The sequence below is a fragment of the Merops nubicus genome, unplaced genomic scaffold (genome assembly GCF_000691845.1).
Source record: "Merops nubicus isolate BGI_N331 unplaced genomic scaffold, ASM69184v1 scaffold2654, whole genome shotgun sequence".
In the NCBI taxonomy this organism is placed as follows: domain Eukaryota; kingdom Metazoa; phylum Chordata; class Aves; order Coraciiformes; family Meropidae; genus Merops; species Merops nubicus.
The window spans coordinates 10,333-32,240 of record NW_008602092.1 but is presented as its reverse complement, the minus strand read 5'-3'; the positions used below and the strand labels follow the sequence as shown (position 1 = coordinate 32,240).

At 40.4% G+C, this 21,908-nt stretch overlaps 1 protein-coding gene across 1 annotated transcript in view; it reads left to right on the top strand.

Annotated features, from left to right (window-relative positions):
* Positions 1–16,182: 16,182 nt before the first annotated feature.
* Positions 16,183–21,908, top strand: part of LOC103770931 (potassium voltage-gated channel subfamily H member 1) — a gene marked incomplete at both ends in the record, with an annotated part of 13,743 nt that continues 8,017 nt past the window's right edge. The window contains 2 exons of the mRNA XM_008938208.1: positions 16,183–16,382; positions 19,980–20,232. Of these exons, the coding sequence (XP_008936456.1) occupies positions 16,183–16,382; positions 19,980–20,232 (453 nt within the window). The remainder of the gene's footprint in view (positions 16,383–19,979; positions 20,233–21,908) is intronic.

Sequence of the window (21,908 nt, the reverse complement as noted above, 5' to 3'; positions counted from 1 at the left end):
AGAAGAGCTTTAGCTAAAAAGCTAAAAATCATTGAGGAGAACCAGCTGTTTTACTCCAGACCAGGACAGTGGTGGGAGAGAGCCTTTTGGACCAATTTACGCTAATTTACCTTTTGGTGCATGTGTGCACTTAGTGTTATGCTTTTAGATGCTCTGCTGGATGCACAGACCCTGATAGAAAAAACTAAGTCCTGCTTTGCTGCGGAGCATTAGTATGTTGGTTTTTTTTTCCCCAGTATAGTTAGCTGGTTTGTATCACAGGTTGTTTTGAAGAGCTGTTAATTTGTAAAGAGGCAGGATTTGGGAGCTGAGCTATAATGAACTCCAGAATGAGCTTTGACAAAACTGGAAGTGGCATAGAATGTGGTAGCAAGGTGAAGGTACTATGAGCTTTGGGAGATTCTCATCTTTAGTAGTCATACTGAATTGAGCAGAGAATTCTGATGTTTCTGTTCTTTAGAAAGTCTGCAGAGTTCTGTTGCAGATCAGTAAGGATGTGGATTTTCAGTGGAAAGCACTTTTTAAATTTACTTCAAGGTAGAAAAGAAATGTAGCATCTTTGAGTTCTTGGAAGCAGATAATGCAGAGACTAAGCGATTAAATCTTGAACTCTTTACTTCTGGTTGCATCTCCTTTATCTTTTGCACAGAGATATTGCACTGGCTATTAATTCTCATTGCAGAAGAGTCAGTGTAGTGGTTCAGTGTTTGTCAGCTGACTGCCTGCACGATGGTCTTGAGGTAGCTATGAGAGAGAGAAGTTGGTCAGTGAAGAAACTCCTTTCCTTCTCCACTTATTCTGTTTAGTTGTTTCTCTGTGTGAAAGTTTCAGTCCATGGAGTGACTTTAGACCAGGCAACAGTGATTGAAACACTGCAAATGTTGGGCTGTTGAATGGGAATCTGGTGACAGACTGTATCATTTAATGACATGGTTTGTGTTCTTCTTGAACTGAGTAGCCTTCATCAGGGGTACTTTGGCAGTAACTTAGAGGGCTAAGGAGGTAGACGTGGGGAGGTGGTACTAGTTTTAGAAATAAGGTATAATGCACATAAAGCCAATGCAAAAAGTTTGTGCCTAGAAACTGAACTTCAGAGACGGTAGCGAGGTTCAACCCAGCCGAGCACCTGTAACCCAACCACACTTGTGTCCCCTCACAGCAATCCATTGAACGTGCATCTGGGAAGGCTGGGCCAGGTTGTGGCTTTCCTGAAAGCAAGGAGGAACATGAGGTCTTCTGTAAGGACTGTTAGCTGGCAGAAAGCAATGAAGAAATGGGTATTTAGTAAGAACAGTCTATAACTGGTGGAGTGAGTCCTACAGCAAGACTGATGCTTCTACACATCTTTCAGAATAACTCAGATCTTTTAAATTTGCATACTGAAACACATACCTAGGACTGGTTTGTCCACAGCCTTGTAGCAATTGTCATAATTTATATGCCTAGAAAGATTTCCAAGCTGATTTTGTAGCATGTTTTCATCCAGTCTGTGCAGAATGGTCTAAGTGACTGTAAATGCAGTGAAAAGGGAAACTGCAGTTCCTTGCAAATGTATGTTGTATGAAGATACAGACTTTCCTGATGCTGCACTGCTAGCTTACTTTTTACTGTTCAGGGAATGAGCAGAAAACTATTAGAGAAGCTGTGTTGTCTTAATGGTGGATATTTGGAATTGGTCACGCACACACACACAAGGAGGAATTTAGCTTTGTGTGTGTAAAACAAGTATTTCTACTTGCTGCATACTTCAGTTTCCCCCTGTTTGGGGGTTCTGTTTTTTTGGGAGCACTCGGAAGCCCTGTGTCATTTGGCATGTTTCAGCTGAAGGTGCTCTGCAGCTTGAAGTGTCAAGCCTCAGGTTAGAAAGATTGCTTTTCAGAACCAAGAAGCATTTTAAATTGATGGCACTTTTACAGTAAATACCTTTCCAGAAGACTGAACAGCAGCAAGCCTACAGAAGCCAATTCTTTTATACATTGCCTTATCCCTTGTGATTGCTGTGATAATTAAATAACTTCAGAGTAGAAAAAGTTTAAACAGCATTTGCCTTGAGCATTCTTGTGCAGTGCTTTTTTAATGAGCTCCCACACTTCTAGCTTGCAACTTCTAGTATTAAAAGCTTTCATTCTTATTGTAATGTTGATGAAGTAGGTTTTCTAAAACTCTTAGTAGCAGTTGTCCTTTTTGTGTACGAAACCATGGATTAAGGCAAGTGAAGGTTTTATATTCATTACAACTTAATTCTGTTCTGACTTTAGCTGGAAGTCTGTCAGACATTACAGGGGTAGTATAATACAGGAAGGAAAACACCCCTAACAATGAACACTCAAAGATTTCAAAGTATTTTTTTTTTAAAACAAGTAATAACATATTTATAAAATTTCATTGAGCTGCTGTGAAAAAACATTCCCACTCTCACATTGCTGTGGGAAACACTGAAGGACATTGCTCTTTTTCTGAGGCTGAGGAAGAGGAGACTGTATGCAAGTACCAGCAGAGGGAGTCAGGACTGGGCATTAATTGCTGGAGATTTTCACATCAGAGGGTCATCAGCTGGAAGAGGAAATATATTCTTAACGTGTGAGGTGAAGTATGAAGAGACTCCCTTTAAGAACTTCCTGAGTGATCCCTCCTGAACATGGAGGAGGAACATGAAAACATAGTCCTGAGGATTCTGGTTTGGGAATCCTGATGCTGATTCCAGTGAAAAATGGTTTACTGAGTAATCTCCCACTTTTCTGTGCCCTTCTCACACCATGCTAATATGAAGCATGGAATGGGTGAGTGTTTAGAACTGTTCAGGTTTTCACATCTCTACCTTGACAGTGGCAGAAAAATGTCAAATAGGTTTATACTTTCATCTTTCTGGCTTATTGCCTAAACTTTCAGCATTGAAAGAATGGAGAAAAATAAATAAAAATCATAGAGTATTTCCTTTAAGATATGAAAAAAAAAGGCAATTTATTTTTGTTAGCCTCTAGCAAAGGCAACATTCTCACTGTACTATTTGTTATTAGAGACACTGTGTTTCTCTGGTTTGACTTGAACAGTCTAAACCGTCTTGTACTGCAGTCACAATGCCAACACACTCTTTAAACAAAGCTTTTAGGGGTGATGGTTAGCCACAGCTCAGTCTACTACCATTGCATTTCACTTACTGACCACAGTGAATGTTTTCCTATGGAACTCAAATGGTTTCTTCATTAAGCATTTCTTTTTCCTGGAGAAATGATGATTCACCTAGAGACAGTGTTTCTCTTTTCTCCTGAGAGCTGGTTACAAAACATTAAGAGAGAATTGGTGCTTGTTAGCCTGTAGAAGCTACAGAAGGTTCTGGACACAGAAAATGTTTGTTATGGCCTGCAAAGAAAATAAGTTGCTAGGCGAAGGACAAAGTAAAAGGTGAAAAAACCCTGCTGCTTATCTCATCAGTACTGAAAATTACTACAAGTACAGTGCAGAAGCCAGAGTGGGCTAGTGCATAGAGGAGAGGACCTGAGTTGGCAGGTTTGGGCTGAGTTCCCAGCTCTGTCACACGCTCTCCTGTGTGACCTTCTGTAAACTGCTCCATGTCTCTGCCTTGCCTCTGTAACTCCTCCTATCTTACTCGTACAGAATGTCTTTTACTCTGCTCTGTACGTAGCATACCCCTGTGTTGCTATTCCCTCCCTCTGCAGTGCTACTGAAGTATGTTTTTTGGCTTGGAGGGTATTTGTATCAGTAAAGGCAAACCTGTAAAGAAAATGGGACATTTAAACTCTCTGTATTTTTTTAGCAGTTCAGCTGTCTTCTGCTGCTTTTTGTTCCATGTTCCTAACCTCACCTACATGGCATTTATGCTTCTCCATCCCCCTCTCTTGTTTAGATTTGCATCCCTGTCTCTCCCTTCCTCCAACTTATGAAGATTCCCTGTTCTCTTGACTATCTAATTTAACTTTGATTCCCTCCTGGTCATTAGACTTCACCATTGAGACCAAGAAGGTCTGGTGGCCTCTTCGATGGGTCTGCTAAGCTGTTGATTTAAATTTTGCAGTCTCTGTGATGCAGAGAGACAGCTAAGTCACTGCTCCCATTACAGGTTTCTGAAAGGCTGGAGGAAGACAGAGTATTGAATAGCAAATTGGAAGAGATGAGATAAAACAGGACGGCAGAACTTCTGGAAGGAGGCATGAAGAGTAATTTTGGGCCAGGTAGATTATAAGAATTTGATGGGGGGAAAATGGTTTAAAAAAGAATGTGTGTGTGTGCATGTGTAGATGGAGAAAGGCAGGATAGATGGTTATCCATCGGAGGAACGTTCGTCAGCAGGAGCTGAAACCATGGTGACCAGATCTTGAATGCTCAACGTCAGGAGTGATACTTAGGGACAGCTTCAAGAGATGCTTATCCAGAAAATCTATCTGTGTGGTTTGCAGGTAGACTCTCTTATTTAAAAGACAGACAACAAACATTAAAAAAAACAAGCAAACAAACAAAAACCAAACCAAAACAAACCAAACAAACAACCACAACAATGCTGAGTGAGCCTATAAACCATTCAAAACATATGAAGTGAGCTTGACAGAAAATTATTTAATAGCCTGGTGCTCATGTGCTGATTGATTACACCAACAGATCAAATATAAGTATTCTGTCAAGAATCATTAATATCTTTTTGCCAGTAGTAGCTATGTAATATGAAAAATTTGAGCTGTTGAAACGCATTCTATCCTTGTATTATTTCAGACACCAGTAAATGAATATTCATGGTACCACGCACAGCTTACAAAGGGTTCTTCACTTTCAAAAGATGAGTATACAGGTTATTACCACCAATATATTAAGTGCTAAAAAGCATTTTTACTTCTTTGTTATTTGCTGACTTCAATGACTGTAAATGGTGTGGAATATACTTACCACAGTTGTTTGCCCAGCTCCTACTGTTGGTCTCCAATTACTGTATGAACTGTAAGATCATCTTGTTGCCCCCATCAGTGGGAAGGAAGAATTTGAGATCTGGTAGGTGCCACTTAGGTAACACTGTATGTGGCAGAGAATTACAGAAGGCAAGTTGTTCAGTGCTTAAAAAAGGCAAAGACTGGTGAGAACTGCAAAAACTCTTCTGGAAGTCCTCTGATGTTGTGAAAGTTATCCCTGACCTGTGAGAATCTTCAGAGAATGCTTCCTTAATGACTGCCACAGGATTAGGCTAGATCCAGTGTTTTGTCAGCAAAAACTGGGGATCTGAACTGTCAGGCCTTTTCATTTTGGAATCCAAAGGGAGCAGGCCTGAGGTTCAGGAGGAGCCGTTGTTCTCACAGTGTGCCCTGCATCACAGGGATGAGCAGTTCTCTCTGAGGTTTGACCTTTGATGATGTGCTAGGGCTGACTTATACTGAGATTCTGGCTTGTTCTACCAATTGTTAGTCATCTTTTATTCCTGTGGTTCCTAAGACTTTGTTGATGCATACGTGTGAAATCACTTAAACCAATCTTAGAAATTACCCTTTTCCTAGAATCTTTTGGGAGCCCTAGGATCATAGGTGTTCTCCACCTGCTGGGGCTGGCCAAGTAAAGCTTCAGAGAGCATGCCAGCCAGAAAATGCGTTACTCTGTGGAGAGGTAGGAGCAGAGAGGTCTGTGATTATGACCAGAGATACCTGCCTCTCCCAATTAATTAATGGTTGAAAGGCTCCAAGGTATAGAAAGGTTGGGTTCATATCCCTGCTGTATTTATGGAGACCGGAACAGGTCTAACAGTAAAAATTCTTTTCTTCTTCTTTCTCTTTCTCTCAAAATATTCAGGTGAGGGAACTCTACAGAAAAATGAGAGACCTGGCTTCAGGTCTCTACTTCTACACCAAGATTTCAACGCGGGCCTGTCATACCCCAGATGTACATTTATTGTAGGGGAGTGTAGTTGCAGTCTTCCCTATATCCTTGTTACCTAAGTAAGGAAAAACTTTGTGTTCCTAGCTATTGGATGAGGTTTGTAGCTGCAAATTATCGACAGTGGTATTTCATTATCTTTGAGAGTCCTTTCTACTATCTTTTGGGCAGCTTCATGTTATTAGCATCTGCACATGTCATTTTTGTGTGCCTCACTGGTTCAGGCACTGCACAAGTGGTGCAGTTCTCTAAAAAGAGACCTCTAAAAAGGTCCCACAGGGAGATTACTACGTTGTTACTTCTGACTGTGTAAGCTTGTACATGTGCAAATATATTTGCATTTTGTGCTGGCTTGCTAACATTCACTAAAGCACAAAACGTGGCTACCTGACATTTTTTAGATATCAGAATTCTGTGTGATGTTTACTTTTGAAAGAAATTGCAATGTCTCTTACGCAATAACATCTACCCCTGAATATAATTATTTATCTTTTTTACAAGTTAGTTGTGGAACTCCCAACTGTATGCATGCTTACCTTTACTACTGCTTTAAGTCCTACTGAGTTTTGATAAAACAGCAGAGTTGGCCTGAAGGACCAAGCATCTTCAAGACTGGAGCCACTGGAACATTAACAATTACCCATTTCTGAAATTTACACTAGAACCCTCTTCACCACTCCAGAGAAAAGTATTCTTCTTACATTCAGCCGTCCACAGTTTCTCATTAAAAACCCAAACTGCTGTTTCAGGTAATTTTTGATAAGCCATAACACTTCACTAACCTGTCATTTCACTTGTCAGTACAGCAGGCCCCCTTACAGAAGCCACTGTCTATGAGCTTTTCCCCATTTCTGTACGTGCTGTGTGTATGCATTGATTTTGGTGTGCAATCACATCTGTGATTAATGTGTGGAAGAAGCATGACTCAGACCTAGTCATTCTGTGACAGTTGTTCATTAGCCACCTAAAATTAGTCTTCATCTGTGAATGTCATCTTTATCTCAGACCTCACTGGTTTACTCAAACACAATTAAAAACTTCAGTATTCTTTATTTGCTATAAACATGAAATATTTGTAACTAATGACACCAGAAGAAGGAAGCTTTTGGACCAGTTTGTCTTTAGGTTTGTTTGGGAAGTGTTTGAGAAGCCTGTGTGGAATACAGTTAGGTAACTTGTTTGTGCTTGTTGCACCCAGAAGCAGATGATATGCATAGACAAGATGGGATTGGCAGGTTACTCAGTGTCAGCTGAAGAGCATCTTGCAGTCTTTCTGTGGTCATTGAAGTAACAGTGCCTCAGGAGCCTGGCTTACTAAGATTATTGCATCAGAAGCTTCAGACTGAGCTGCAGAGAAGCAAAGCAGTCAGGTAGAGCACAGTTCAGTTGAGTGCAATAGCATTAGGGGCTTAATTTCACAGTAGGGTTGATTTGAGCTGCGAATTAATTATTGTCCTTAACTCTGGTGTCTGTTTGGCCTGTCAGGTGCAGCCATGCTCTTAGCTCTAGCTGGCTGGCCTGTCAACAGGATTGACAGCTCCTCACTGATGAACACAACCTCTTTCTGCAGCCAGTGTGTAGATCACTGGTTGTTTTGCAGTGTGACTGTTTGGAACAGTCAGCTTGAAGTGTGCTGGTGAGCGTGAGGTAAGCTACAGAAGAACCAGGCTTCACCTTAAATGACACACTTTCTGTTGTGTTAAGGGTTTTAACTCATTCTTGGGTTGGATGTGATGCAGTTAATCCAGGGAAGTTACTTCTCTCTGGAATCTGTGGGACAAGGAATGTGCAAATTTCACGTTAGCTGGCTGGGTGAGGCCAGCACTCTGCCACCCACCTCTGTTTCACTTCACAAAGAAACCACAGCACCTGCATCCCACTCTGCTTTTATATTGGGTGCAATAATTTATAGGCATTAATATTTTATCTTTTCTTTTGTTCTCAGAGAAGACAAAACCTAAAAAAAGATGGTGGTGTACTTGCTACACAGTCAGCAAAAGCTTTTGTAAGTTAGTGGTCAAAGAGAACTGCTTTGTCTGAGTATTTCTGCTATGTCCTTAGCTTCAATCACAGGCATACATACTCCCACCTGGGGAGTGGTAGTTAAACTCTACATTTAAGTCTGTAGCTGAGTTGAGAAATGAAATTGCTGCAGTCTAAGGATGCCTTGGGTTCCTCCTCCTTGTTGTCTTGCTGGTGGATTCACATCTGAACGTACTCAGCAAGAACTGCAGCCAGCTACCACCTTTGCACATAGGTACTCTATTGGGAGCAGAGAGAATCCACCTGATTCCATTTATCACTGGCAACAAAGGATTACTTTAAATATCTCACTTGGGAATGGGCCTGAGCCAGCAGTACAAAGCCCAGCAGAACGTGTGGCAGCATTTCAGAGAGAGGCCCAGAAAGTTTGAATAAAAGACAGTCTCTTTGAGCATCTCTAGTTTTCCCTCCTGCAAGGCTTTGTGAAAAACATCATACAAATCATAGGGGAAATGATGTAAACAGAGGTACCATAAAAAATGGTGTGAGCAGTTTCACATGAAAATAGAACAACTTTTCATTTTTATTCACTCTTTTCTTTAACCTTTTCCTGTTTTTTTTGCTCTTGTTTTGCCTCTTTTTTTTTTTTCTTTTTTTAATCTGTAGCTCTGCTTTAGTAATAGACCTAAAAAAAAAAAGATATTTTGCTTCTAGTTGGGGGTAACCATTTCAGTTGAGGGTAGATAAATAAAAACAGCTTTCAAAGCAAAAGCCTTCATATTGGTGCAAGTCAGTAAAAACCTAGAAGTAGTTTCTGGAGATTTAATTTTAACCAAGTAATTGAAAATGGTCATGCATTAGCCTTTATAAATTGTAGGAGAAAAATGATGCCCTTAAATGGTTCAGTAGTCTTTTAAATAGTGATGTGTGTATTAGTGCTGGGAAATGAAATGGAAATCCATTTCCATTTTCTAGACAATTTAAATTTTATTGTCCATAAAATTCTACAAAATAGCAAAACAGTGTCCTTTCTTGCAAATTGCAGAGGATTTAATCAGATGTTGCCATTTTCATAATCCTCGTCAAGGTAAAACCTGCTACTGAATACGTTGAGCTGAAGTCATCCCTTGTTGATAGAAATGTCCCACTGCAAGTGTGGCCCTAAATATTGGCAATACAGCTGTAATCTGTACAGTTAGTTTCCTCTTGATGATCAAATTGGCTTAGTCTAGAGCAAGGCTTAGCATTCACTGACTTACACATGCTTAAAACAGTGCATCATTGAGACCTCTTCCCCCTTGCAAATCTTCTGGGCTGTTGCTCTTGCTATCCCATATTGTTGTATTTTGACTGTAATAAAATTTGTTTCTGTGAGGAGATTTTTGTGGACTCATTGATTAAACTGTAGTGATTCTTTGAAATTCTTTTGGTGTCAAGGGCTAAGGCTGTAATTTCAATTAATTCCTAGGCATCACCGTGTTTGCAGTTAGTCATGGCCATCTGGCAGGTTTAAGAATTTACCAGTAAGTTGGAGCAGAATGCAGTATCTTCATATCTGGTTTACCTTTGGATGGGACATAATGTTACCTGGCTGGGATTAACCAGTCAATGTAAGTACAGGGCCTTGCAGAAATATTGGTGCCTTCAGATAATTTAAGTGAGAAGAGTCAGATGAACTCATTAGTCTGCAAGTGCTGTTTGTTTATAAAATAAGAACATGCAGGCCTGAAATGAGAGAAGCTTTTGGTTAGAAATTTCAAAGTCTAGCAGCTTGAAGTCTCTGTAATTCCTTCCAGTGTCATGCTTATGTGTTCTGTCGGCTTCCCTTTACAGCAGAGATGTGATGTACAACCAGACTCTTGTTCTTTAATCTTGTAACCAAGAGCTTTCCGTTGTAGCTGGAGCTCAGTGTGGTCCTTCTATGTCCCCATCTGTCATCAGCAGGGTAATTTTAGCAAATGTGATGATGAGTGTGTAGAGATTTGTGGTAGGATTTGACTAAGAGTTTAATAAAATTTGCCTGTGGTCTCTCATCTTTCATCCTAGAAGTCAAGTGGTTCTGCCACATAGCTGGATACTTATGTCCCTCATGGCCTGTTCAGGCTTTCTGCTTTGCTCTTTGCCATTGAATTGGTTTTCAGACTTGTTCAATTGATACTAGTGTGATGGTTCTTTGATCTTTGCCATTGCTGCTGCCTTGCTTTTGCCTGTGTGGTACCTAAGCTGAGGTGCAAATTACAAACTGATGGAGTGGAAGAAGTGGGGTGTGAAGCAGTGTATGAGTTCAGTCTGGGAGAACAGAGAGTGGTGGGAAGAGCAGGATCTAACAGTCATTGGCACAGCATGGATGAGAGCTCCTCTGGGAATTTACTTCAAAAAATGTCTTTTTCTCCAAGTTGTGAAATACAGGAATTGATGTTCATGCTAAGAAGATAGTATCAACTGTAATTTGTTTTATACTGTATGAAAATGTTACGTAAATGTATTGTGATAATTCATAAAATACATAATATTAGTTGACTGATTAGATTATAGCTAAGTTGTCTATGTTTATTCTTTACTAACTAAATGTAATGGTATCTCTATACATTGTATTAATAAAAAAGAAGATAGGTAAAAGTTTACAAATAGGAAACTTTATAATATAGAATGCTTCCTAAGAAGTAGCAGATTAAGCAGCTCTGCATCTGTCTTGATAGAAAATAGGGCAACCTATTTAAATTCTTTATTGTTCTAGAAGGTTATGTAGATACTTGATAAGTAAATCCTATTTTAGATGCTTTGGTTTCAAGTTGCAAGACTGCAAATAACAATTCTTTCAAAAATAGTTCTGTAAACAATTCATTGATATCTGTTGAGTTTGGTATTTGCTTGCAGGCTCCAATTAATAGTTTAGCATTTTTCTTTTAACTGCATGCTCTCCACCCATAAGTAGGCATAATTATCACTAATAAAGACCCCTGATCTCAAGCAATTATGAAGATCTTACAATGTTCTAATTGCACATTCAAAACCAATGTGTTTTTCTCATAATTGTTATAATCCATACAGTTATTAATTTCTGCTTTTCTTTTTATCTGATCAGTGTTAATTTTGTGTGGCCTCACAATGTCTTATCTGAAAAATGCCCTCAGTCATGCAATATTTGGAGTTAATTTATTATGTTTTGTCATCAGTGAGATGTGATGCAGAGCAACAGGTTTTCAAGGCTGTGCTTTTTTTTCAGCTATCTGTGAACTCAATAATATATTGTAAACTAGGAACTTGTTAATGAAACAAGTGCAATTATACATTTCAGTCATCTACTATTTCTAAATCCATGTGCATGCTCTTTGAAACATATTTGAGTTGCACAGGCTACTCCTTAAGTATGTCAGAGGGGGTTGGTTTTGTTTGTTTGTTTTTAATTGTTAAGTGGAACTTCTGTGCAGGCAGACTTTCTGGATCAGCTGTCCAGAAGGTAAAACTGAAGACAGTTCAGTTTTAGAAAGCACGGCAGATCTTGATATGAGATCTAGAGGCAAGATATAAGAGGTTGTTCACTAGTTGAGTCTGGTCTCACTTGCGCACAGAAGAACTATACAACAGCATTTTGTATGCAGAGGCTTTGGATAAGTGCATTTTGAACAAATCATCAGTCTGATGATTCATCTCAGGAACTGCATGCAGCACTCACATTTGTAATTGGGGTAATTGCATTCTTACAGATAGAAATTCTTCCTCTTTATAATTCTAAAATCAGATCCCAAATCTTTTACTGTGGTAGCTGAGACCTGCACTGACTTGTATTTATTTCTCTATTCTTATTTGTTACATCATTAAAAGTAGCAGATGATTTAGTGACCTTTCCAACCTGTGTCTGACCTTCATGATTCATTTGTGCAGGTAATTGCCTATTGAAATTACTATGCTTTTATCTTTGACGTTATTTAAACACTGGTTTAAATGAGGTGACACAGACTGCATTGTAAATAGATAGCCACATTGTTTTGGACAATGTGGTTTTCTTCATTGTCAGAAAAGAATATTAATGTTGAGGGATGTGGCTCTACCCTGTCTGAGGGATCTTGACATTCATGAAGAGGAGGTGTTGGCGATTTTGCTTTGTCATAAATTGCCCAACTTTCTTCTTGTAGGAGAGTGTGCTTCTGAAATGTTTCTGTGGCTGCAGTGTATTGCAGTGGGTTCATTTCATTATTTCTTTGAAAAGAGGGTGCTGAAAGAATATTAATGTTGAGGGATGTGGCTCTACCCTGTCTGAGGGATCTTGACATTCATGAAGAGGAGGTGTTGGCGATTTTGCTTTGTCATAAATTGCCCAACTTTCTTCTTGTAGGAGAGTGTGCTTCTGAAATGTTTCTGTGGCTGCAGTGTATTGCAGTGGGTTCATTTCATTATTTCTTTGAAAAGAGGGTGCTGTGGTTTGGGGTCAGGGCCGTCCCCAGAACAGTAACGGATGCTCTCTGTTAAGGGTCAGGGCTGCCCCCAGAACCGTAACAGATGCTCTCTGTTAACCCCTTGTCCCCACCCCTGAAAGTGAAAGAGAAAGTGAACAAGGGAGAGAGACTTATAATAAAATAGAATATGTACAAATGTATACAAAATTAGTGCTGAACCCAACTCCCCCCTGATGGCAATATGTCACCATCACCCCTGGTTGTGGAGCAGCCCCCGGGGAGAGGGTCCCAGGCTGGACTCAGCTGCAGATGGTGAGGGAGCACAGGATCTGGACTCTGGAACTCAGTTCAGGAACACACGGCTCAGGATCAAAGGCAGGATTGGACGAAGTCCTCCTCAGATGCCAGCCACTGCAGGTGCAGCCAGCAGCCCAGCCAAAGAAGACGACGGAAGAGAGAGCACAGAAGGGGTGATGGAAGGGCTTGCCCCTTCTGATCCCTCAGCTTCTACTGGATGTGATGGCTATGGGATGGAATACCCCATTGGTGAATCCTTAGGGTCACTTTTCCTGCCTGCTCCTCTCCACGGGTGCGGTGTACTCTCTGCCCCCCTCTGTGTGGTCTGCTCACCAACCCCTGGCAGTGACTCTAACCATGAAGTCTTATCACTGCTGAAACCAGTTAGTTTATGAAAACGCTGCTTACTTCAGGTACAGCAGTTAATTAGAAGAGCTTTAAAAGAGCTTGGCCCTAGTGGCCAAGAAGGCCAATGGCCTCCTGGGGTGCATTAGAAAGGGTGTGGTTAGTCGGTCAAGAGAGGTTCTCCTCCCCCTCTATTCTGCATTGGTGAGGCCGCATCTGGAGTATTGTGTCCAGTTCTGGGCCCCTCAGTTCAGGAAGGACAGGGAGCTGCTGGAGAGAGTCCAGCGTAGGGCTACAAAGATGATGAGGGGAGTGGAGCATCTCCCTTATGAGGAAAGGCTGAGGGAGCTGGGTCTCTTTAGCCTGGAGAAAAGGAGACTGAGGGGTGACCTCATCAATGTTTACAAATATGTAAGGGGTGAGTGTCAGGAAGATGGAATTAAGCTTTTTTCAGTGATGACCTGTGATAGGACAAGGGGTAATGGGTGCAAATTGGAGCATAGGAGGTTCAAGGTGACTATCAGGAAAATTTTTTCCCTGTGAGGGTGCTGGAGCACTGGAACAGGCTGCCCAGAGAGGTTGTGGAGTCTCCCGCACTGGAGTCATTCAAAACCCGCCTGGACGCCTTCCTGTGTGATGTACTCTGGGTGACCCTGCTCTGGCAGGGGGGGTGGACTGGATGATCTTTCGAGGGCCCTTCCCACCCCTATGATTCTATGATTTAGCTAAAAAGCTAAAAAACATTGAACAGGACAGCTCTGTTTTGCTCCAAACCAGGACAGAGGGAAAGGAATGCAGCTAGCTGTTTCTATGCAGAAGAGGTCAAGGTTTAATATGCTAATACCTACCCTATATTACGCTGCAAAAATCCTTGGCTGTAATGTGTTTTAATAGTAATAAAATGTTTAGCTAATGATAAACTAAGGATTGTTAAGTTTGTTCTTTTTTTAATAAAAATTTAATGTAGGCAGGAATCATTTTTCTTGCCAAGGGAATTGTCATACTGGAGCATAGTAGCTGCAGATTGCAGTGGAAATTGCGCTAGAACTGCTTGCCTCATAATAATCAAAATGAAGAACCAACTTGCTGTTTTTTCATTAGGCTTCATGTGGCTGGACAGTAATGGGATAGAGTGGGGACTCAATTTTATGGGTGTAGAGCTATAGTTCCCAAGATATTGAACCTCCAGGTCCCACTGTTAGCCAGAAAGCAAGAGATGGCTGTATGCACACAAGTATGGTTGCCTAGAAATCATTGGATGAGAATTCACTTGTGACCCTCTTCCTGATATGTCACCTATTTTCTGCATTATGCTGGCTGGCAAAAGAATGGTGTTCATGGATGCCTTGTGTGGCTGCAGTGTCCTGCCAGTGGGACTCTGCAGTTTTGGAAGTCCTGGGCTTGGTTTCTCCTGGGGCACCTGGTAAAAGACTGTAAGTAGAGCCTAAGGTAGCAGTACTGTAGGGTTGTGTTTGCATCTGCATAACAGAGAGCTAAACAGGACATAGTTAGGGAAAGGTAATGGTGTTCAAATACAAAATACTCATGGATTAAGGAGCATTTATAGTAAATCTGTGTTTTGAAGCTTTTCTTCATTCTTCAGTACTCATTACGTCAGATTTCTCAGCATGGTTTAGCTCAGGAGTCACAAGGTTAAACAAATAATCTACACATTTCTGGTCACTGTATCCCTATTCATACTCCCACTTTTTTTAAACTGAGTGTGCACATTTTCATATATATATTTTATACCCATCTGTACAGAAGGGTACTTGATAAAAGGGAGAGCTGGTCTCTACAGGAACTCATAAAAAGAAAAGTCATGCAGCATCAAGAAGGAATTTTGTGGAGAATCAGCAGTGGAAAAGCCTCAAGCAAGTCTAAATTGGACCTCTTAATGATCAGGGACAGGACAGTCCTATAAGTTTCTCTTGCACATTATCAAAGGGTTTTTTGTTGGTCATAAAGTTCTAAAGCCTCTTAGTTGTCTTAGGATATCTGCTTATAACACTGACGTGAATAAATAGCTGCATTCTCAAAGGAATGAATGAGATGAGGAATCTATTTTTTATTTTTTTTTTTTGAAGAGGGAGTGAAGGAGAAAATAAACAGCAAAAAGGGGTATTTAGATAAGGCAAAATATTCTTTTAGGTTTTAGAAGTATGATTTCTCAATTATTTAATTTTATCTCAAGTGGAACAGGTGTGATACTGACCATTTTTTGCCTCTTTTTGGGGCCGGGAAGTGATAAATAGGGAGAAATTCTTTACCAAGCCAGAACACTTACATTGGCTGTTATTGGTGCATCTGCTGCTGTTCCTGCCCCCTCTACAGCCAGCCTTTCACATATCACTGGCATGATTCACAACACAGGAAAGCTCCCCTTGAGCCTTCCTGTCCTTCCCTTTCATTCAGGGCTGGATTGGCTGGAAGAGCCCCAGCCTCTGCAAGCCATCAAAACGTGGCCGTTGAGACTGCCACCGACCTGCTGTTCTGTCTTGGGCTTCAGCAGGTGGATCTTGTCAAGTCCTGTGTGTTTTCATCTGCTTCTGTCCACACTTGGAAATGCTGTCTTTTTTTCTGTCTCGTGTTTATTCTTAAACCCATCTTGATGAACCAGCTGGCTTCATAACTATGTTGAGTGAAGTCCGGAGGACTGTGCAGTGGTCTGCCTTTAAGAGCGTTAGCCCTTGCCTCAGGCCTTGCTGTTCTTCTGCCTGAAGAATATAAAACATAATGTGAAGGTTTTTATGTATTATTAAACTTACATCTATAAATCACTGACCCATGGTAGCTGTTTATTACATATTCCATTTTCTGCTTTGAGGCACTGTTGTTGTCCCACCGAGGTGGGAAATGATGACTCAGTTTACTACTTTGGTAATGCACTTAAAGCTTGGGAATCTGTCACTGACAGCATTTCAACACAGGTGCTCTAAACCAGAGAGGAAATTAAAGCATTTGCTGTCGAGCTATTTGTCTTAAAATTCTTGTTTCTTATTTTGTGGTTTCATAAGGTTTTGGATACTACTGGTGTAGTTGATGGAAAAAGACAAATAGTTGTGTTTCAGGAACTCCATGTTGCCATCGTAAAAGCGGGTGGTGGTCCTCAATTTGTAGTGCTGAAGGGGACCTATAAAATGCTTGTGCTTATCAGGCCTTCTTAACACTGCACTGACACTGCATGCATTTCTAGGCCTCTGGCATTTCCAATCCTAAAGCACAGTGGGACACAGACCAATCATCACAACTTGTTACGTGTTCTATCTGTTGTTTTTCTTCTTTATTACAGCCCTTCTGTATGCAACCATTTTTGGTAATGTGACAACAATATTTCAGCAAATGTATGCTAACACAAACAGATATCACGAAATGCTGAACAGCGTCCGGGACTTTCTAAAGCTTTACCAGGTCCCCAAAGGGCTGAGTGAACGTGTGATGGATTACATCGTTTCCACCTGGTCTATGTCCAGAGGAATAGATACTGAAAAGGTAAGTAAATTAAACTGCAAGGAAAGAAGTCACATCCTGAAAGAATTTTATTAAAATAAACAGGAGGCACTTTCTTAGTAAAGAAGACAAATATTCTTTAAATAGTTCCAAGCAGTATCTTGCCTTAAACTTTCAAATGCAGTATTTCAGATATTCTGTCATACTGACATATGTTAGTGGTAGAAATATGTTTGTTTTGCTGGTGTTGTGGCATGAAATAGTATAAAAATGATGAAGGAAAGAGTTTGGTTTTCAGTAAATAAAAAAGATAACTAAATAAAAAGTTCCAAGTTCTAACACAACCTCAGAATTTCTTCAAATGAGATTTTTTTTGCAGTATTTCTATTGTGTAAGGGTCTTTACGGCTCTGTGGGCCTTAATGCAAAGTAAAATCTGTCTTTTTAGGATTTTAGTGTAATATTCTGTGTGCAGGCTAAAGATATTAATGAAAATTGGAAGTCATTACTGTAATAATAATATCTTGTTTGAAATCTGCCTTATGTGAAGCAAATATTATCATCCCAATTCATACAAGTAAATTCCCATTGTGTCTTTTAAAATAAAAAATGTCCCTTCACCAGAACAAATGTACAAAAGCAGCTACTTGCTGCTTTCCTATTAGTTGCCAGCTTTTATGGAGGTAGATACTGTTTTTCTTCTGCTTGCAAAGAGAGATGACTTGTGGGGTGGTTCATTCAGGAAATCATACAAATGCTCTGGTCACCGGCCTTCTGGCTTGTGGCTTAATTTAATATTCTAAACTGTAGATGATGCAGTTCAAGGGCAAACAATCTCATCTCTGTCCTGCTGTTAAAGTGTAGTTATGACAGAGTGGAACAGATGTGGCCTTGCACTGGGCTGTCTGGAGACCAATGGGTACAGAGGGCAATGTTTGCCTTCCTAAATGATCTTCAGCGTATGTGTAATTTAGGTCCCAGACCACGATTCTGGGAGGCACTGTCTGTCCTACTAGCTTTCAGAAAGAAATGGTATTTCAGTACTGGGTGGCACAGATTAGAAGCTGCTCTGTCTGTTTCCTCACAAAATATCTTTGTGCAGAGTTATGGGTTTGAGGTAGGTGTGTTTGGGAAAGGTGGAGAGACAACATTCAACAACATGGTATAATGAATGCTAGTGCTTTCATTTGCCCCCAGTACAAGCAACTCTCACCATTTTAACAAAGCAACAAAACACTGCTGTGTAAAACAGGTTTGGTTTAGCTTATCTTCAAAGCTCATTCTGGGCTTCCTCTCTTAAGGAGAGAAATGCTCTAAGAATGCCTTTGGAGACAGGAGGATAACCGAACCAAGAACAACTCACTGTAGCCTTTGAGAATTATCTTAATAAACAGGGGAAAAAAGTCTCAAATGATCAGGACACCAAAGACCTTCATGTGGTGATGTTTTCAATAACTGGTGTGTTCATAGCTGAACTGCCAGTAGTCATGACTGTAAAACCAAGAAATCAACGTTCATTTGCATTGCAAAAGCTAACAGATAGGAGGTTGACTAATGGCTATGCCAATCCATAAACTCTCAGCTCTGAGCTCTGTTGATTTGATGCCTGTATATAATTTCTAGGATGTCATGCAATGAATAAAACATGTATTGCTTCAGAGACAGAACCGTGGTAGCTATGCTGCTGTGTAATGCAGTGCAGCTTTCTACGGATGAAGCAGATATTTAAAGACAAACTTAGCACAGACTTGGTTTTCTCACTATTTTGTAGGCCACAAATTAACTGCAGGCATGCCAAGGAGTGCATAATTGGCTAAAAGCAAAATCTGCAAGTCTAGAAAATGCCAGTATAAGAAAATTTAAACAAGAGCTGCTGAAAAATTCTAAAATTAATCCATGAGGATATGTTTCTTACCTCCACCTCCCATACAAATGAAAGTCGTCTACCATTTGTCTGTAGCTCTCAAATGTCTTTAATCCCTTTAGTTTTTGTGAAGTCTGGAGACCACTTCTCTAAATGGAGAGTGGAAACTTTATCTTGGGCTGGGAGACCAAGGGGGTTTTGGATAAGAGCCTAATTTTAAATATTCTCCTGTATATTCATGTTTTCTTACTCCTGTTTCTATTACAACAACCCTTTTTGTGCATGACATTCAAGGAACTGTGAAGTGAGAGTGTATAATTCCAGTAGCAAAGTTTGGCAAGCATCTGCAAATACAGAGTGTTTTTGTTGCCAGAGTAGATGAGATAATTGCAGACAGCTATGGCTGCTGCCCGTGTCCCATGTTAAATGCTGGTGTTGCTACCCCAGCTAATTTCCGTGAACCTGGAAAACTGACAGTTGGCAGGTTTGGCTGCTGCTAATTGTGGGGCAGCCAAGAGAGATCATCCATGAGAGCCCTACACTTAAGTGCAATAGAAATATATCTCTTTCAGAAGTAATATCTGTAATAGTAGGTCTGATTGGAGGTGGGCCAAAGATGATGATATTGGTGGTGGAGTCATTTGCCTTTGGAGTGGCAAGCATAATATCTGGAACCAGTGCTGTGCCCAGAGCAATGAACTTGAAGCTCTCCTCAGATCTTACACAGAGCCCCATTGCAAGATGTAGGCATAACCATAGTGCCTCCTGTGTTACCTTTATGTTTTCCAGGAGTGTTTGTGTGGAGCAGCCATCTCTTTCCATCCAGGAAAATGTGTGGGAGTAACTCTAAGACACACCCAGAGTATTCCTTAATGTTACTGACAAAAAAAAACTGAGGCAGACTTGCATTTCTGCGTGTTTTTCTCAAGTAATACATCATGGGATGTACTTCATCACAGACATGGGATTTTGTCATCCCAAAACCCTGTTCATATTATGTGTTTCCAGTGTTTTTTTCCAGGAATTTTTAATCTTTACATGCAGTAATATGTATTCTTTGCACTCAGCTGTCTGTATTACACTAAAAACCTTCAGAAATGGCCCTGATTTATGCCCACTGTGCTAAGCATCAGTTTGTGTACCCTTAGGAGCACACATCATGAACTGCCGTGAGGAACATTGGCATCTGGAAGATCAAAAGTTGCCCAACACAGTATCATACCTTAAAGTCTCTTTCTTGTGTAAACAAAAAAACTTGTTACTGGCACTGAGGGGTGAATTTGAACACCTGCAAATCTGTGCTATGAGTTAATGCAATTTCTAATAACATTTTTTTTTCTAAGAGAATCTGAGATTACCCTTCCCTATACAGTATTCTCTCACTTGAAGCATATAATTTGTGCAGACTTTTCATGGAATCTGCCTGTCAAAAGAGTGACCTACACTTTTCAGGAACAATCCTTCAGGAAGCTTTTCTCCACCATTTTCTCTACTCCTGTGCTCTAAGTTTTGTTGTCTTAAAAACCTGAGGCCTTCCCCTGACAATTCAATATCCAGTAAAGCATTTTGCTGAGATGAAAACAGTCTACTTTACAATAGCTGAAGAAAAAGAATAAGTTAGTATTGTGGTCTATGTGTGTGAATAATATGAATGTGTGCAATGAGATAAATTCTATAAGGATTAGGAAAGTGGTTCTTAAACCCCGTGTTGTAAACTGGGGATAACATGCACATATAAGCCGTGCACAGGATCTGATTGCCTGATTTCCTTCTTAGGTTTTGCAGATATGCCCTAAGGACATGAGAGCAGATATCTGCGTGCATCTGAACCGCAAAGTGTTCAAGGAGCACCCAGCCTTCAGGCTGGCCAGCGACGGGTGCCTCCGAGCGCTTGCCATGGAATTCCAGACGGTGCACTGTGCCCCGGGCGACCTGATCTACCATGCTGGAGAGAGCGTCGACAGCCTTTGCTTTGTGGTTTCGGGGTCTTTGGAAGTAATCCAGGATGATGAAGTTGTGGCCATACTGGGTGAGTTTCACAGCTGATAATATGCATTGTGCACAAATAGAGATGCACAGAGCGTTTTTATAGCCTCTTCTACTCAAGCACTTAACTCATTCTTTAAAAAGCTGCAGCCAAGTTAGCTTTAACCACAGCCTGTTGAGGGCTAGCAGGGTATTTCTATGGTTCTCCAGCCTTTTAGTCTGGACCTTTTTAATTTGTCCTCACCATCACTAGAGGAAGTGGTAGTTCTTGTGTTACATCTCCTAACTCCACATGTGCATAGATAATTTAATGATAGAAAATAATGGCTTTGTAGCAAAATTAACTTCTTGTAAGTAGTTCATGGAAACCCACAGAAGGACTGGGTAGGAGGTCTTGTTAGAAAAGAATTTATGTTGTGTTAATGTGTATGCACAAATATCTAAATGACCAAGAAAACCATTTTTGATCTTAGTAGAGAATAATCAGTTCTAAGTTAGAAATTACTGACATAATTGTACTCCAAGATTGAACAGAACATCCTTCTTCTCTGGGAAATCTGAAGGAAGCAAGTGGTTCTTCAGCTCACTTTGGTTCCACCACTTTCTACTTGATATTGGGGTAATATTTGAAATTTAGGAAAATACTCCAGTAAAAGGCTAGAGAGAAGAAGAAGACCCTTGAAATTAGGGTGACAGGCTATTTTTTTTTAGATAGCAGTGTCTTGTCTTTAAAGTTTGAGACTGCTGCAAAATTGATGACTCGTAGAGTGTCAGACTGAGCAACAAATCTTCACTTCCATGAGTTGTTCAGAGTTGCTGAAGTGGCCTTGATGATCCCTGCAAGGGGGCCCTGTGTGCGTGGATGGTGAGACTGGGAGGTTACTCCTGTGGATTTGATTAGAGACTCAGAGCCTTTGAGCTCCAAGGTTTGGGTTTTTTTAATTCAGTAATTAAAAAACAAAGCTTCGAAAAACACTGTGATCTTCAGAACTGAGGAATGGATGAGAAAAATAACATTTACTGGAAGGTTTAGTTAAAAAAAAAAAATCCCCCCACAAAACAGTTTATCCCAAGAGTCAAGCTGTTTATCCCACGTGTTGCATCCCACCTGTTCTGCATTTATTCTGTTCTTGCTATCCATTTGAGCTAAAATATTTCAAAAAAATAAGCATTTTTATTGCCTGCTGATTTAGCAAACATAGAATCATAGAATATCCTGAGTTGGAAGGGATGACCCAGGAGAATTGTTGAGACCAACGCCTGACTCCACAACAGGCAGGAAAAGTGTATGAGATGGGATCAACCTGCCTTGATTTCAAGTTATTGTGAGCAAAGAAAATGATTGCCCTTCACACGGACAGTTTACTTTTTATTTCTTTTGCTGCTGCCAAAGCTGAAGGGAAATAACAGAATGTAGATATTATAAGTATGAAAGTATGCAGTAACAGAATATCAAGGATGGGTATTTATAGCCCAGACTTGGGTGCCTTCTTCACCATCAGGGGAAAAGTAAGATATATCACTCTTGGTTTTTGAAGGGGTTGGGGGGTAAGTGAGTTAAAATTTACTTTTAAGATCACTTGTGAGTTAGAGTGAAATTTGGAGGTTGCTGAAATACAGATCTTATTGTAATTTATTAAGTTGTAACACTGACAAGATTTGAGACTGGTTTTAACATCTATTGCAGAAGAGCTTGGTGTGCCATGTTTTGTTTCAGCA